Source organism: Corvus cornix, chromosome 3 (assembly GCF_000738735.6).
Source record: "Corvus cornix cornix isolate S_Up_H32 chromosome 3, ASM73873v5, whole genome shotgun sequence".
In the NCBI taxonomy this organism is placed as follows: domain Eukaryota; kingdom Metazoa; phylum Chordata; class Aves; order Passeriformes; family Corvidae; genus Corvus; species Corvus cornix.
Genome location: NC_047056.1, coordinates 91,412,444 through 91,430,229, shown reverse-complemented (window position 1 = coordinate 91,430,229; position 17,786 = coordinate 91,412,444). Strand labels below are relative to the sequence as shown.

The 17,786-nt window shown below is 42.5% G+C and overlaps 1 protein-coding gene across 1 annotated transcript; it reads right to left on the bottom strand.

Annotated features, from left to right (window-relative positions):
* Positions 1–8,510: 8,510 nt before the first annotated feature.
* On the bottom strand, positions 8,511–17,527 carry LOC104693569 (glutathione S-transferase 3). The gene is given in 8 exon segments (XM_039569572.1): positions 8,511–9,282; positions 9,832–9,963; positions 10,968–11,109; positions 12,242–12,374; positions 13,083–13,134; positions 14,978–15,084; positions 15,551–15,654; positions 17,428–17,527. Coding segments are annotated over 6 exon segments (690 nt in total). The 5' UTR covers positions 15,065–15,084; positions 15,551–15,654; positions 17,428–17,527; the 3' UTR covers positions 8,511–9,138.
* Positions 17,528–17,786: the final 259 nt, after the last annotated feature.

Below are 17,786 nucleotides of genomic sequence, written 5' to 3'. Positions count from 1 at the left end.
GGGGTGGGGAAAGCTTTAATCAAGCCAACAAAAGCCTGTGAAATCAGCTTCATGAGATGGTGGCTCAAGGCTGATCATGAGGGAGGAGGCAATTTCCTAAGAGCAGATGGCACAACTTCAGAGAAAAGCAGATGCAAGTCAGATGGTACAAGCCTACGAGGCAAGGTATAAAACCATACAGTGATCAATACTGGGATAATCTGCCTTTCAAAGTTTAATCTTTTTGCACAAGAGAGCTGCTTAGCTCCAAAATGTTCAATCTTTCAAGATATCACCACATTCATTATATCCTTCATACTACTTTCATCCAATTAAATTCCTGGCCTCAATGACATCCTCTAACAATGAGATCCACTGTCTTATTGTGAAAATGTTGCTTTTCATTGCTTGTATTATAATATAGGGGAGATGAAAGCCCTTCTCTGTCTCTCTTACTGAAATCACATGCATAAAAATAATTTATCTAGTAATTTTTGTAACTAATGGAGCTGTAATTCACTTCTCACGTGCATTTCTCATCTCTGCTTTTTTGTCTTCTATTCTTTGTATTTTACTCTCTTGGCTCTATTTCCTGATTCTCTCTTGATTACATCTGCATTCTGTAAGAGTGCAAGAAACTGCCAAGCATTTTGTCTTCCTCAAAACTTGAAATGTATATGTGTGTATAACTATTCAATTTAATTTCCCACAGAAAAGGAAACGTGGAGAGAATGGAGGGCACTTTCTCTTCTACCATCAGGACAGCTTCCATCAGTTGCTGGACTTCTGTCCACAGAAGTTTGACAGGTATGAAAGATTGTAACCAGCTTGATTCAAGAAGAAAAATGTTTACAGGAATTAAAAAACTAATGACTTTTCTGAGTTTTGCTCCAGAAAAGAGTTGATGAAGTTATTAACAATCTAAACCTTCATTTCAGGTTTATTTCTGCATCCTTAGTCAGTTCTGTAAGTTGCACATATACAACACTTGTTACATTTCCATAAAAACGAAAAATGAAAAATATCAGAAGAAACTGTAAATATGGTACAAGATACATAAAAAGTGAGGGGAAAGATAAGTCCATTGGGTCAGAGACAAACCTTCATATGCTTTTGTTCCCTTCTTCTCAAGGGGAAGCGCTCAATGCAAGTTTGATAATGGAATAGGAATCTGGCTCATCCTGCCCAGCTAGTTAGTAGCACTATAGACCTCAGCGGCCAGTTCACAAAGGCAAGAGCTCCCTTACACATACATAAGCCTCTTTTCATCAGCCTGCATGGTGACAGGTTAAACTGCATGTATGTACACAGAGACCTGAACTGTCCTTACCATATCACGAATACTGAAAGATGACTTTGGTGTGCTTGAGAACCATGCTGAAACTGTTTATGGTCTCTAAACACAAGGTAATAAAGTTGTAGTAATAAAATACCATACGTACACTCATGTTAGAAAAGTGTTAATGGGGATATGTTTCACTGCTGAATGTGAAGATTCCTAATCTTCTATATTGGAATGAGCAGAAAAGACACAACAATCTTTGGGGCCCGAACCTCTACAGTTCAGTTGTGTGTTTTGAAGAGACATCCCTGTTGCTTCAAGGAGAGCCACTTCCAACTAGTGAAGTCTTACTTTGTCTGTCTTGTAGGGTAAAAATGACCCCCAAATCCTGGAGATACACGTTCTCCAGCCTCAGCCCTACACTGTCTTCATTTTAGCAACTGCTACTATTAGCAAAAAAGCACCATGGTATTAGAAAAATAGTGTGCTTGTTTAATTAAAACATACACACTTCTGTTACACCTCTGTTTTGTTTTGTGGGCATATTTTGGGAGAATGCAGAACAACAAAATACTCTGAAAAGTATGAGAGTCACACTGCTTATTTCAAAGCTGTCTCTGTGCAACCCTGTCTTGGTTTGAAATTAAGGGGCTTTCAGGCAAAGATATGAGGAACAGAAATAACAGTTCTTTACTATTACATATCTATATGTGTATAACCAGTCAAACAAACAACAATAACTATGGCAGTAACAGCAAACAATCACAAACCCAGTGCCAGCCTTCTCGGCTGTCGGGCCCTTTCCCCTCGGGTGCAGTTCCGCTCGCAGCCGGCAGGGGCGCTGGCGGCTCCCGGTGAGCAGGGCAGGTGCGATGGTTCCCCCGCGGCTGCAGGGGGCGCTCCGGAGCGAGCTCGGGGAGCACGCGGCACCGGTGGCCTGGGATCCCGGGAAGGGATGGGACAAAGGCTTCACAAACCCCTGGGGAGCCGATCCCGGTGTCCGGCCGGACTCTCGGGAACAGCAGGCTGGAACGGCAGACTGGAATGGCAGGGACGAGCAAAAATCCCGGGTGGCAGATGGGATCTATCCAAACTCAGGAGCTGCGGTGGGAACCCCCCGGAGGTCTGGGCAGGCAGGGCGTGATGGGGCTACAGAGTAGCGAAGGCTCGAAGCAATGGCAGGGGCAGGGCGGCCGCAGCCCAGCTCCCAGCAGGGCAGGGAAGGCAGGCTTGGGATCCAGGGGTTTCTCCGGTAGAAGGAAGGCAGCTGAAGAAGTAGCCTCTCTCTCTCTGTCCAAACGCCGGGAACTGACTGCCCACAAACCCAGGTGAAAGAGATGCACCCCTCCTTCTGTGGCCAGGTCCTTTGTTTTTCTTAAGCACCCAGTAATTTGTCTCCCTGGCAACATGTACAGGGAAAATTCCTTTAAGAGGAAACAAAAAAAAAAAAACCAGGAGAGCTAAAACCCCAACAAACCCGTTCTGAACTTTCTCAGAAATAATTGTTCAAATTAGATTTTCAAAGGAATCCAGAACAGTTGTCTCCCAGATCACCTCTTGACTGACATTCTGCAGCAAAACCACCTGCTGAACAATAGCAAGAGTTAAATAAGGTAACTACTTCCTTGAGAAAGCGAGTGGAAAGATATTCCCTGCTTGAAGTGTATCCAAGCAGGGTGGCAAGGCTAGGGTTATATGTACTAAGCTCTGGCATCCGAGGCTGAACCATGAGGTGAAGCTCCTTTTCTCTTGCCAGAAAGGCTAACATTACATTCCATCTTCTCTTGGATAACATTTGCAGGTGTGAGATTAAATGGCACTGCTGCAGTGTTGAAATTGGTCTTAAATGGAAAGTAGTAGTTGTAGGGTAAGCAGCACAAATCTGCAGCATAACTACAAAATTGTCCCCAGTTTCTGGATTAGGATTAAGTGATACCTATTAGTAGTTCTTGGGTCAATGTCAGAGTCAGACATATAATGCTATCTGAAAATTTCCACTATCCACCAAGGTCACATCAGCATTTTCAGATGCCAGTGGTGTGCTGGAAGATGGCATATGGCTAATTATCCACTGTGTTCTTCAGCTCCTCCTCCTTTGAGTTCCTGCTTCTCACATCAGTGGGAATTTTGGCAAAGTGCATTTAACAAAACTAAATGCCTCTGGTTTATTAATTCCCAGTTTGCATACTGATTCAGATCACTGAGTTTCAACTTGCCTACCTATTGGCACTTTATTTTATTTACCGTGAAACATGCTAATTTTTCTTTTAGCCCTTTGATAAAAATGTGAAACAGTGAAGTGTCAAGGATCTAGTTACTCTGTTCACCTACCTAATATGTAGCTGCAGAGGGGCCAGGACCAGGTTGTCCTTGGAGGACTATAGTGAAAGTAGAAGAGACAACAGGCACAGGCTGTAGCACGGGAAATTCCAACAAGACATCAGCACTGAAACAAAGCCTGGAAAGGGCTGCTGGAAATGTGTATATATATGCTTTTCTCTGCTCTGCACTCCAAGGTGGCTTGTAGACATGCTTCCAGTCAGCTGCTCAGAGGTTGACCATGCTTTACAGATAAATTGCATTCTGATAATACTGTTGCCACTGACTCCAAAAATAGTCACATGTTAGAAAGGAGCATCTCGTGCTTTGAGGTTTGAAGTTACTGCACCAGGATCTGTCCTTCAGGTGCTTCCCACGGAGGGTGTACTTTTCAGGCTCTGTGACTGAAGATGGCTCCAGGATGCACCACCTCCCTCCCGCCAGCCCCTACCAAGGGCACCTGCCGAAAGCGCAGGGCTCCACCTGGGGGCAGGAAAAGTACTGTCAGGCTAATTCCATGCCGAGAGCTTCCGAGTAGTTAAAAGGGAGCCCGGGGACATGCAGAGGAGTTGCCTACGTCTCAAATTTTCCCCAGCAGCAAATAAAATAGCCTTTCTTAAGAGCAGGATTTGGGCTTTAATGCAAATTCCGAATTTCAGGTTCCGAGTGAAGCCTCCTGAGAACTCCTCTGCACCAGCAGTGCCCAGGTGCCCTGGTGTCCAGGTCCTACACGCCTCTGGAACACGAACTTTTCCCCTCTTGGGCCGCAAGGCTGTGGGCCACCACCAGCAGATCCCAGTGACCCCATGACCCGTTTGGAAACCCGCTGAGGGACCCGCTTATTAAACCAGACACAGCTGTATGGGGCGTTGGCTTCAGCAGGGGCTCCATGAGGGGAGGCCGGGCTGCCCCAGCCGGACACAGCCGGTTCCAGCCGGATCCAACCACCCACTGCAGGGCGCGGCTGAGCCCACGGCCAGGGTGGCGCTGCGGAATGTGTTTAAGAAGGGGTAGAACACTGCACGGCAGAGTGCCGGGGAAAAACAGCGAAGAAAATGCCCTGCACACGAGGAGAAGGAGGGGAGAAGGCAGAGGAGTTGGGAACGAAGGAGAAAGGTTGAGCTTGGGAAGGAGTGGGAGCGAAGGTGAATCAGGGGGATGGGAAGCAGAATAATTAGTTAGGAACAATGCATCGAGCTTGGTCAGCATACCAAAGCAGGAAGAAAAGATAAGAGACCACTGATAAGGGCAGGGGGAGTCTCGGACAGACATCCTGTGCTCAACCCAAAACTAGCTCAAACCAGTCTCGAAGCTTGAACTCGGGCCAGGGGTATAAAGAGCATGCACAGAAAGGAAAGGTGAAAAGTTCAGAATGAAGAAGACTCCTGACTTCATCGGAGGAAGACCCTCGGAGACCCCTACCAAAGCCAACAGACAACACTGCGCACGCAAAACGTAGATGTAAATGACTTTTGGGTTCATTACAATACAAAGTGAGGCTGGGCGGGGTTAGGTGATGAATATGTATAGGCGTATTGGGAAACTTAATGAATATGGCACTTGTAACCCGATAAATACCAAGCTGAATGCAGCTGTTGGCACGCATGGTTTTGGAGGAGCCATTCCATGTGTGTCCCAGCGCTGGAATAAACATACCTACTTTACTACTTATTTAGTAGTGGAGTCTTTTCCGCTCATCAAAGGTGTTCTTGTTTTGCTTTGTCACCAACTAAATTAATTGGTAGTAAAGACATTTCCCCCAAATCAAGTCTATTTTTCCTATGGTGGCAATTGGCAAGTGATACTAAGCATAGGAATATCTGTTAAGTGCCTGCTAGAAGCAATGTTAGGAATCCTCCAGTCAGTTGACCTGGCTAGTTTTCCCTAAATTTGCCATCTTGCGCTTTTTTTGTTGTTTTTTTTTTTGTTTTGTTTTGTTTTTGTTTTGTTTTGTTAGTGTTGCTATAGTCAGGTGTGAAGAAGTGCCTCAGGAAGCATGCAGGAGACTTGAAAAATTCCTTTGAATAGCTGATGCTTCTTTTGCACGTTCAGATGTGCTCATCCGAATAGCAGAGTTCCATTGGAATTAACTGCAATATACCAAAACATCAGCAAGCACAATGCAGAGTAAAGATCCCATACAGTCATCAGAAACCATAATGTGTACTAAAGCAAATATCCTGTACTCGCTATTAAATCAGTGAGAATTATCCTAGTGTTTTCAATGGAAATGAACTTGTCATTCCATTACCAGACAGTGTTTTAAACCAAAGATGGTTACTTAGGATCACAACCCTTACCTCCACTAAGCATAATTTACTTGGCTAGCAGAATGATGCTCCCAGCTGATTTGTACATAAATAGGTCCTAGCAGAGCAAAAGTTGAAGAAAACCCCAAGTCCTTCTTGAGAACACATCAAAACTGCCTGTTTAACACCAAAGTACTTTGTGAGAGTTAAGAGTGAAACAAATCCTGAGGTTATTATGTGTTCTTAACTAATTTTTAGCCAGGAATTATTGGGCTGGCAACATTGAGAGACATAGAACAAACGGCAACAAACATCTGTATATTTTACTTGTTTACCACTGTCTTGAAGGCTGGTAACAGAACTGAAAAGCTCTGATGTGTTGTAAAAGCAATACTAAAGAAAGGTACCCCCTAAATAATTACTGCTAGAGTGCTTACTGTAATAAATGAATTGGTTTCAGGGTGTTGGTTATTACTGTTTAGATAAGATATAAAAGAGGGGAGTTGAGGGTGGAATAGATGGACATGTTAATTGAAGGGAAGTTGCGAGACTGTACGGGTGTAATGCTGGAATGTAACCACTGGATGGGGATATAACAAGGACCCAATGGGTTTAATAGCAGGAACTTTCTAGTACATTGCTTCATAGGGTACAAAGGATGAGGACGATGCCCTAGACTGTGATTGGAGAACAAGCCAACCAATGATGTGGACTTGTTTGAAAATGATTGGTGAGGAATGCACGGAGGTATAGACCAACCAGCGAACAGGAAAGGGACCAATCAGCACGAGGATTAAGAAATGCACCAGTCCGGTGGCACCAGAGACTTTAAAAGCCACCTGCCCCCAGGGTGGGAGGGGTCCTCCTGAGGAACTTGGGGTCCAAGGGAGCACCCAGCGGGTCTCACTGTCTTGTTTGTGTATTGTTTTATTGTGGCTTGTTGTGCAGAGCCTGGGCTTATCCTGAGTTCCTGCTCTCAGCAGTTAATAAATTAACGAGTTGACTTTTCCTTTCAAAAGTCTCAGCCTCGTTTACAACACTTACCAGGACTCAAGGTTGCTCAGTGAAAAAACTGTTTTGTAAGATACTTAGATTTCAGCTGATTTCATCCCTAGTTTGCCCAGAATATGGAAGATCACAATAATAGTCTGTAAACCTGCTGCTCTTCACAGGTTAGAAAGTAAACTGACAAACCTGCATGGGAATATCAAAATAAGGTTATCAGGCAGGGTTAACCCGCAGCACTGTCACACCATACAGCTCTGCCACCACAGCATAAGCAAACATGACTGTAGATTTTATATGGAGAAGTCCACATGATGTATAAACACTTTTAAGGTGTCTTCATTTCAAAACAAATCAAGAAGGTAAGTAAAAAATAATGAAACAAAATAGAACTTCTCATCAACAATTTACTAAAATATCAGGAAATGAACCATCAGTTGGGCCACACCTGGAGCATTGCAGGGTATATCTACATCAGTGGTCTGAAACAGGATGATGTTTTAAAATTTAATTTCTTAACTGTACTTTGGCTCCCATCACAGTGTGATCTTGGAGTGTACAAACTGGATTCTTTCTAGATGAAATTAAACTGAAAAATGTGCTCCAAGAGTGCACCAAATGCTGTTTAAGGGGCATTCATTCCACACAACCACTCTTGAGCTATGCTGAAGTTAACCATGTGCCAAACACATACAGTGTTGATGACAAGGCTTCAGTACCAACTGTTCTCCTGCTCACATTCATTGCTGCTGTACCACTCTATTTACTAAAACGCATAACCATCAGCTGTTAGGCTTATCACCAACAAGTACTGATAGAGGCACCTCCTACATCTGCTGCACCTTTGCTTATGGTCCTCTTGAACAGCATTATGCCACAATTTTCCTCATATTGTGGAGAAAAAGTTCACTTAGCAAGGAATTACAATGAACAACTACAGGGTCTTCCAAACTTTTCTATTAAACTAATCTGAGATTAAACCAAGGACTGAACTGTAATTGCAATTGACATTACAGTAGCTAATGAACTACGGTAGGTCAATACAAACTTTGTATACCTAGCAATGAGGGAAGAGTGTTTGTAGCACTGAAAACTTCGATCGTACTGAAGCTGGGGAGCCTGACGAGCTCTCAAGTGGGCAACTTGTTCATCAAGTATCAGATGAGTGTACTTACTACATCCCAGTGTCAAGCAGCATCATATTTCTCAACTCAAGCTAACACAGGAATAAACCAGTGCCATTAGCGATTGAGCACAAGTTTTTTCTTGTAAGATATGTCATTAATGTAGAACTATAAACAACAAATATGAAACCCCAAGATAACATCCTGCAGAGCAGCTTTTCAAAACCCAAGTGCCTTGTTGAAGTGATTAAAACTTTAAATTCCATTATCTAGTTGTCTGTGGAAACCATAGAGTTAAAAAAAAAGAGAAGAAGAAACAACATTTTGAGTTTGGTTGGTACTAGACAGGAGCTGTATCAGGTTTGTGTGATGGTTTGTTACCTCTCACATCTCCATTCTCTTGTTTATAAACACAAACAAAATATGCCTTCCCATGAGGCGTATGGGTTAACAAGGACCCTCCTCATATCAAATACAAAGAATTTAAGCTACAAGAAAAGTAAAAATTATGTTTGCAAGCCCCAACCTTCATTCACGAGACCAACAGGACAATGTGACTACATAAAAAGTTTATTTGTTTAGTACAGGTCCTCTAGATGCAGCAGTTAAACAAAAATGTCATTTGGCAGTCAGTTTATTTCCTATTTCATTAATAAAAGTGCAGCATAGTTATAAAGGCACAGTGTTGACATTTCAGACAAGTCACTAATGTCCAGTAAAACTGGCAGGAGAAAGACCTCACTCCTACCATCTTTAAAAACCACTTGTTTCATTTGCCAACAGTGATATTAAAGAACAGTAAAGACCTACATTGGGAGCAATCATCATATAAAAATCTGATCTAGATCTAGAAAAAAGTCGTGAGAAATAGCATGACATGCTGAAGCTATCAGTCAGCAACTCCCATTTCTCTTTTTTGCTATTCCACGAAGTCTCTAGGAAGACAGTGTACTTGCTGCTATTTCACTTGCTTAAAATTACCCGGAAAAATCTCGAGATGAATGAAAGAGAAAATAGGCTAGTACTGAAGTGTTGTAAAAGATACCTGCCTACTATATTTTGTGTGAGGGCACGACCTCCTGCCCATTGAAACACCTCCCAAACACCCCTTCACCTTCCTTCGCAGCATAACTGGCCACGTGCAATCTGGCAGTTCTCTTACAGCCTGTGGCCAAGCAAACTAATTTGCTTTTAGATCATAATACATGCGGAGAACTCTCCGGACAGTCTCCACATATTTATCATCAGGAACAGGTTTCCTCTGGCTTCCTGGCTCAAGAAACTTCTTGATTGTGGGGATGCTGCTTATCCTTGCTTTAAATGCCTAAAAGGTAAACAGTAAGTACATGGTATTTAAAGAACAGAAATAACACAACAAAACCCCCTATTTTGCTGATTTATGTAACATCCTTTAACAAGCTGTATGTGGAGATGAGACAGGAAATACGGTTTTAACCGTGGATGAATTTTACTCCCACTCACTTCAACCCTTTTATATTCCACAGTAACAAATCAGCCCTCTGTCTTGTATTGATATGGGATGAAGTGTTAACAGTTATCTGTGGTTTCTGATATGTATGTTACTCAGATCAGTTCTTGTGATCCAAAACTATCTTCCACTTAACAGTACCACAGAACTGGTGAAGAGAGGCAAAAAAAGGGAGGGTGCGTTTCTTCAGATGTGTACAGGGGTTACTCCTGAAAATAACAGTTTCTTTAGATGAAACATCTTACAACCTCTTCCTAAAGCAAGAAGAACAAGACTGGAATGAAAAAGTAACAAATGTTTTGTGGAATTATTTACACATAACAGACTTTGAAATATCACTTATCACATTTACAACCGTATGAGCATCTTGTTAGTGCAAGGTACCTGTAACTGAGGAAAGCCTGAGAGCACATCTGACTTTTTCTCTTCTACCATTAAAATGGCTTCAAGAAGATGAACATCAGCCCAGCTAAAATTGTTGCCAACAAGGAAGTCCTGCCCATGGTCTTTCAAAACCTAGAAATGTCATAAATGAAAACACTCAGGTGTGGATAGCCAGCTGAGGTTCATGTTTTCAAAATGCACAGGCACACTTTCTTTGACAATACTACTGTCTCCTTTTCACCCTTCTCTCCCACGCAGCTAACAGGGGGAACAGGGGATGTGCCAGCAGTCACTGATGATTTTACAGCAGAAATCTAGAATCCCAGGGTTTCTCTTACTGGTCCTTTCTTCCTATAGCCCTAGGTAACCCTGTGTACTGGAGTACAGGGTTAGATACCTTCTTGGTATTCACACCTTTCAAGTCTAATTTATATGGAATTTTTCTACACATTGTTACACCTTCAATGGGAAAATAAGAGAGTATGAAAGAGAGGTGATCAGCCTAAAGCACTGGGGCTAAAACAAGTGGAACAACAAGTAGAATATAGGGCAGAATGCACCCTGGCAACCATGTATGGGAGACCTGGCAAAGTGGAAAACTGTCTTTTCTTTAGTCTTTAAAATTGAGAAGGATCTATTCCTGCTAGATCATCCTGTCCATGCATCTTAATTTACATTGTGAGTACCTCTTGGGTCCTGTCTCTCAAACTATAATCAGAAAAACACCAAGATTCCAGTATGGCTAGAAGTCAGCAGTGATAGCTGTGTATTACTGTGTTTAAAAAAAACCCAACAAGATGTATTTGAAATGTTAAACAAAGAAGATAATTAGCACTGCTTTTGCAATGCAAATTACTGTGGTGGGTTGATCCTGGCTGGGCACCAGGTGCCCATCAAAGCTGCTCTATCACTCCCTTCCTCACCTGGGCATGGGGAAGAAAATTCAATGAAAGGCTCTTGGGTTGACCTGCCCCAACTTTTCTGATACTGCTCTGACCCATCTCCAGCCAATAGACAGTATGGATGTCCTGGTGTAAAGTACTGCACTGACACTTTAGCTTGTGGTTGTGGTGAAATACCAGTGTTCCCACTGTTATCCCTACAGAATCAGGGAAGAGAATGATCCTCCTACATACCTTTTCATATACTGGGAAATACCTGCTTGTTGCCTTTTGAACTATAAAAGCACGTTGCTTCTCTTTATCCTCCGCAGATAAGAAAGGGAACATCAAAATAAAGCCCATAAGGTCATCTGTTCCTCCAACATACATATCAATCCTTAAAACCAAAGCAAACAAAAATATTAAATAGAAGGCACCTTCACAAGCAGAATTACCTTATATTTGTTTTAGGATAGTAAAAATTGTATTTCCCATCCCCCTGTGGTGGTGCATTCCCCCTCCCTCCTTTCCAGGCTGCAGTGTGATCTGAAAAATGTTTTTTTAAGTGATCTCAAACACACTCATTCATGACACCCCCTCATACAAATTATTTCTGCAATTAAAAAAACATGTCACAGTCTGAGTTTACTGGTATTTGTAGTGGTTTTGGCTCTTTACTTGCATCACTGTGCAGGTTTAAACAGGATTGCACAGAGGTTAAGAGTGTAACTTTGGTGCTACAGATCACAATCACCAGAGAAACACACAGCACCACAAGGACTCACTCCCAACTGACTGAATTGTCTGGATGTATCCCACCTTCAGAATTTAATCCAAAATCCAAGTAGTGCCAAATAGATAAATAATGGGGTTGGAAGTCTGAAGCATACCAGGCTCTTCATCCAGCTAAATTATCAGTACAGTTCTTCAGATTGTCCCTTTTCCAGAACTATGAGTGCAGGTTTCATACTGTAGATGGACATTTAAAATGCTACATACTGAGACAGCCCAATCATACTTTTTTTTTCACAGACACAACATCAAGATGTAATTTCATGTGGATGTAATTTCAGATTAAACCAATAGTTTTTCAACAGCTTTTAGCTGTTTTTTCCCCAGCTCCCAAAGATCTAAACCATGCACGTTTTACAGTGCAGTGGGACATCATGCAACCACAGATAATGTCAATGATAGCTCTTATTTTGCAGCCAGAAGTTAGAAATGAACCATTTCTTTCCAGAGTTTTCTGGTTACAAAAGTAGTTCAGCATCTACATGCCAGTCACCTCTCAAATACCTGTATTAAGCTTTCACTAAGGCACAATAAACCCCTGACTCAGATATTTTTATGTGAAAAGTAACTGAGTTAGAACAAATCAGTTGGCTTACATCTAACTGTGGCCTCTCACACTGACTGCAAGTTGCATATCACTGAGGCCCACAGATGATTCTGTGTGTGTGTGACTATGCAATTACTTTTTGATGCATCTGAACTACTATACTAAATTCAAGAGTAATACTGTTACATACAAGGCTCTCTCCTTCAGGTCCTTCCCATAGAGGTTGTACTTTGCTGCAATGTAGCTGAGGATGGCTCTGGTCTGCACCATCCTCATCCCATCAATCTCCACCATGGGCACCTGCTGAAACAGCAGGGATCCACCTAAAAAGAAAGACACACATTATTTGACTGATCTAGTAAGTCCACGTCAGATTTCTTGCTGTCTTCAGAGGATCATTGCTTTTCTGGTGAGCTTGCTGTGGGCAGTTATTGTATTAAACTGGAGTTCTTCCATGCAAAGAATAAATTACAGTGATGCAGACAAATTCAATTGAAAAACACAGTTATTGTGGGTTACCATCCTTCCTTTAAAAAATTTCACTGTAGTTGCAGTCAGGACTGTGTACAGCAGCTTTTAAAATGAAATTGAAGTGCAGTGGAGACAAGCACACTAAACATCTCAACTGAGTAAAAAGTGTCTAGTTCTAAACAATGTAAAAAAGTTCTGTTCCATTATTCAAACAGTATTTGAAGCAAATGTTAGATTCACAGATTTCTCTCTTATGATCAATCTTTAAGCTTTATCAGGACATAAAATGAAAATTTCGGATACATATTTTCTAGTTACTGAAGCCCATGGTTAAGTTTGTGGGACAAGGTGGGATGCGTAGACAGATGGAGAGTAGAAGAATCCAGAGGCCAGTTTGCAATTTCATCTGTCCACATATGGAAAAAATCAGCCTCTGCAGCTGCTCACGGCTCTCAGCTGTACCCTTCTGTGTGGAAAGGAAGTCACATACAGTCTTCAAAGACTTCACACATCTTCTCTATGTCTGGTTACACTTTTCTTGAGGTTTCACATGGACTCACCTTGCAGGAGCTTCTCATACTGCTCTCAAGTTTCCAAAAACTCTTCTTCAAACTGTCAAAGGGAGAGTGAGGAAGAAGAGGAAATAAGAATCTTTTCACATTTCTAGAAGAGATAAACTTTTTCAGCACCATAAAAGGAAAAGAATATACATCATGGTTCCTTCCATTCCAGATACGGCTCTAAGGGAGAACACACCCAGAGCAGAAGTGCTGGCAAAATCTCCTGGATTGTCACACTTGATAAATGCTGCTAAGGGCAACCCTAGCAGAAGAACAGGCAATAAGAACTGGAGTGAGGATGGTTTGTTTGATATTGAACAGTCAACTTAATGTGAGACAATCAACAATACAGTCCAGGCTGTCCTTAAAATGCTTTCTGGAATGTGGAAAAAAGCTCTGCTGTGGGATATTTTGATTTGGGAGCTAGACAGGAACAAATTCTTTGGCAGTTAAAACAAAGCTTTTACAAAATAATGTACAAGTAGCAAGCCTGCAGGAAGTTTAGTACAGATGCATGTTTCAGACACCTGAAGATGAATTATTCACAAGATGAGAAACAAAAAGATACAGAATTGCTGGCGATCAGATGGATGTAGTTATATTGAATACCGTTGAGGATGGCTGGTCCAGTCAGTGTTACTTACATAGAAACTGAGTTCAAGATTAAGACACCAAAGTTAGACATCTACATGTATGTATTTGCATGTGCCATACATGTCTATGGTCAGTGCAGAACATGGAGACTAGAAAATGATTGATGTTACCAATCCCTAAGAGCCTTGCTCAGTCAGCCTCTCTCATGACATCTGTGCCACTCATGTCAGTAATTAAGACTTGCTATACTAGGGAAACCCCAGATGATCAGGCATATTAATATACTGCCAATGTTCAACCATAGCAAGTGTGATCACAGTCTTAAATTCAGAACCCAGACTTCTGCTGATGAGAAGCTGAGAAAAGAATATTCCAAGGAAAACCATAGTAATTGGTACTCATCAACAGTGCTTTTTTTAACTTAAAAAAAAAAAAAGATAAAGAAGAGAGAGGGACTTGAGACATAGGAACAAATGATGAAGGGAAGCAGACAGTTCTGTTTTCTGCAAGGCCTTCAAATAAAGACTGGTGGTCTTTTTAAAAAACTTGTATTCTTTGTCTCAGTACACAAATAACTGTATGTACTGTAACAGCTTATTGTACAAAAGAGGACACTCAGAGCAAATCTTTGTCCTTTGTGTCCTCAAACTGTATTTACCAGTTTACCACCAGGATGGATAGCGAATGAATAAGTAAATTATATACCATCAGAAAAAAATACGTTAAAGAGGTATCTTCCTTCTCTGTTTTACCCAAGTATTTTTCCTCCTGTGCAGAGATTTCTAATTTCCCTACACATGTGGGTCAATTTGCCCATTTCACCCTGCTAAGCTTCATCTAAATGATGCAAGACACAACGTATTTTGTGTTACAGCTTATTATGGAGGGTGCAGGCAGTGGAGTGAAAAATAAAACAAAAATCTCTGTGTGAGCGTTCAACTGAAAACAGAAAGACCAGAGAAAGTAAATTACTGTTTTACTTGGCACAGATAACACTTTTTATGCCAGGAACACATCTATCAGCACAGCAGCTCTGGGTCAGTAATCAAGGGCTTAATTAAGGATTAGACATTCTTGTGTTAAGCAAGAACCTGGTTTACAGTGTCACTGCTCAGAAGACACGTAACTTGAAGCCATGCTTTTGTGTGCCTAAAGTAAAAGTATTTAATTACACTAAACAGCCAATATTCATTTGCTATTGCATCTCAGGATGCCTTTTCTTTTTTGACTAATAACATGGGATCTGCCTCAAAGACAAGCTTACCAATGTGCAGCTAGAAGTTAAAAACTCTAAAACAAACCTCGACCCCGGCTGCAGCCAACAACCAACGAATTGACTCCATCTTGCCTCTTCCATCAAAGTAGTAAAGTTTCGGTTTTCCAGACATGACTTCAAACTTCCTGTTACCTAAAATAGTTGTAAGAGATAGTAGGTTAATAATGATCCGAATATCTGATGGCAGCTAGAATAATGGTTCACCCACAGAACAAAAATTTAAGTTAATTTTTGACAAAATATTTCAGCAAAGTTTCAGTCTAAACTGATTTGATTTTATTGCTGCACAGTAAAGTCAAATGATTTCATAGACTTTTCATCCCCCTGAAATTCAGGAAAAGTAAGCATCAAGTTGCTAAGCAGGAGATAACAGAAAAAATAAAAAAAACCACTAAGAAAATCCTTAAAACTTTTAGAAAATTTATGTTTTAGAATTAAAGTTACACAGACACCACTAAAAGTCATGACCAAAGAGAAGAGGCAGTAGACCAGGTTTGCAAAACTGGCAGACCTTGTATCAAGGAATGCCAAAAGTATCTAAACAGTAATTCTACACATGTTTAGGTGAAGCATGGGAATGTATTTTTAAGCCACTCACTTTTTTTTCTAGCTGTGGTGATGCACCAGTCAGTAGAAACTTCAAAAGTATCGCAATATGTGATCCAGGATCAGCAGAAACTTCAGAAGAATGGCCTGTTTCTTCTGTAATAATCCAGATTAAAATACAGAGTTTCAGAGTGTTGCACTACTTACCCTTCTACAGGCCACGTTTCTTTCTATTAATAAACCCTGTTGCTATGCAAAACCTTATAGACTTTTCAGATGATCAAATGCTGCTTTGCAAGCAGCATTTTAGTTCTTTAATGACTTAATAAATGAGGCTATTAATTGTTATTTTTTGAATAGACTGTTGTTTAGGCCTCAGCAGGAACTGGATTCCACTGTAGAGCCATAAGCCAAGAGAGCAACCAAATTTAATCATACTGGCATTTCATATGCAGAATTCCGTAACAGCAAGTCCTTGCTGCAACTGAGAGCTGTTTTCCCTCTGTAAGGTGGTTTATTGTCACTTCAATCCACAGTTCAAGTAATTCTGAAAAAGAGGCTGTTGGCATGCGAACAATCATCTCCAGTTTCCAGTGTTCCAAGAGCTCCTTCATAAGCAGAGGCAAAAAAGACCTTGAGCACGCACAGACTGATCTGCTTGTTAGCCAACAGGCATGAAAAGAGCACACAAAATACGAGATTGCATCAGAACATGGGAATTCAAACGAGCCAGGCTATTCCACCCACGCATGCTCAGGGGCCTCCGACTGCTCTTAGGTAAGTCACAGGGAACTAAAACACTGCCAAGTAGTATCTCTACCTGTGATAAATATAGCAATTGAATTAGAAACATACAAAAAGGCTGAAGAAAAGTATCACGGTGAGCTACACAAAAGAACAGAATGAAACAGGAGCTTCTTGTAATACAGCTGTGTTCACAGAAAAAAAGCCAAAGGTTACTTTTAACTTGCAGTTTAAAAAACTAAACAAACAGAAGAGTCACTTTTCTTGAGTGCCACCTCCAGAGACCTGCTCTTAGCAAGCCAGTGGACAGGTCACAGAACATAAGCAAGTCACTGATGCCCAACACACCTCAATGCAGCAGAAGCAAAAGGAAGGTGGTGGGTGCTTGTCTTGTAAATACCGGGGGACCAACAAGGTTTGAAATGAACTGTAGTATCCTAGGTTCCTAAGACCGAGCCTGCCGTGCTATACTCGAAGAGAAGGTCCAACTTGTGAACTAAAATCTGATGGAAAGAGCACCCTGGTGATGGGTAAAGAGCTTCTCCCTTCTCCGCCCTTCATCAGAAGGAGGTAAAGCGGCAGTTTGCAGCCAGGAGCCGCAGATGCTGGTAGGTTGCTGTCCATTCCCCTCAGCCTGACACCTCAACAGCAAAAGGGACTTCGGGAAAGATTTGCTCCCTTGGTGTGATTTATGAAGGCCATCTGGGCTAACAGGGGGAATGACGGAACATGAATATCAGTGCAAGAAGCGATCACTCCCACGCTAGGAGAACACAGACCAGAAGAAAATCGGTGAAGAGGGCCAGGGGACCAGCTGTGCCTCGCACGTCCCGCAGATCCAGGACTCTAGGGCCCGATTTTCTCTGCCTGCATTCAGCAGCCCAACAGCGGTTCCACTCTGCCCCCGCAACACCGACCCGGGGGCACGTCCCGTGCTCAGCGTGTGACAGGCAGCAGCCCCCGGGGCCATCAGCTCCCACCCCTCCTGGGGACAAGCTTTTGGCAGACACGAGATGACGAGCGGTCCGTGTTGTGACACGGGGAGCCCTTGGCCGGGAGCGGATCCACGGCTCAGGCCCGAGCCCGGCACAGACTCCTGGCTCCCCGCCTCACCTGAGCCAAGCCACGGGCACTAGTTAGCGGGGAAACAGGAAGAGGGAAATCCCAGGGCCCCACATTACTCACAGACACGGGGGGTTAAAGCGGTGATGCCGAGCGAACACACGGCGCGCCAGCGCACAGCACTCCCGCCCGCCCCGCCCGCAGCCGCCATCGCCGCCGGGCCCTCCCCGCCCAGGACACGGGGCGGTGAGAGCGGCACAGCCGCCAATAGGAAGCCGCATATTTGCATGTTTCGCAAAGCCTTCTGAGACGAAATCTCACCCCAAAGAATTAAAAGCTAGAACTTTTAAACTGGGTTAAGAACTGGTTTGTCTTGGAAGGTTTTGTTGCTGCAAAGTGATCATTCCGTGCGCTGTGCCATTGGATTTTTGGCGGCAGCCGCAAACCGTGAGGTAAAGGGACCCTGGCCTCTTGAGCTATAA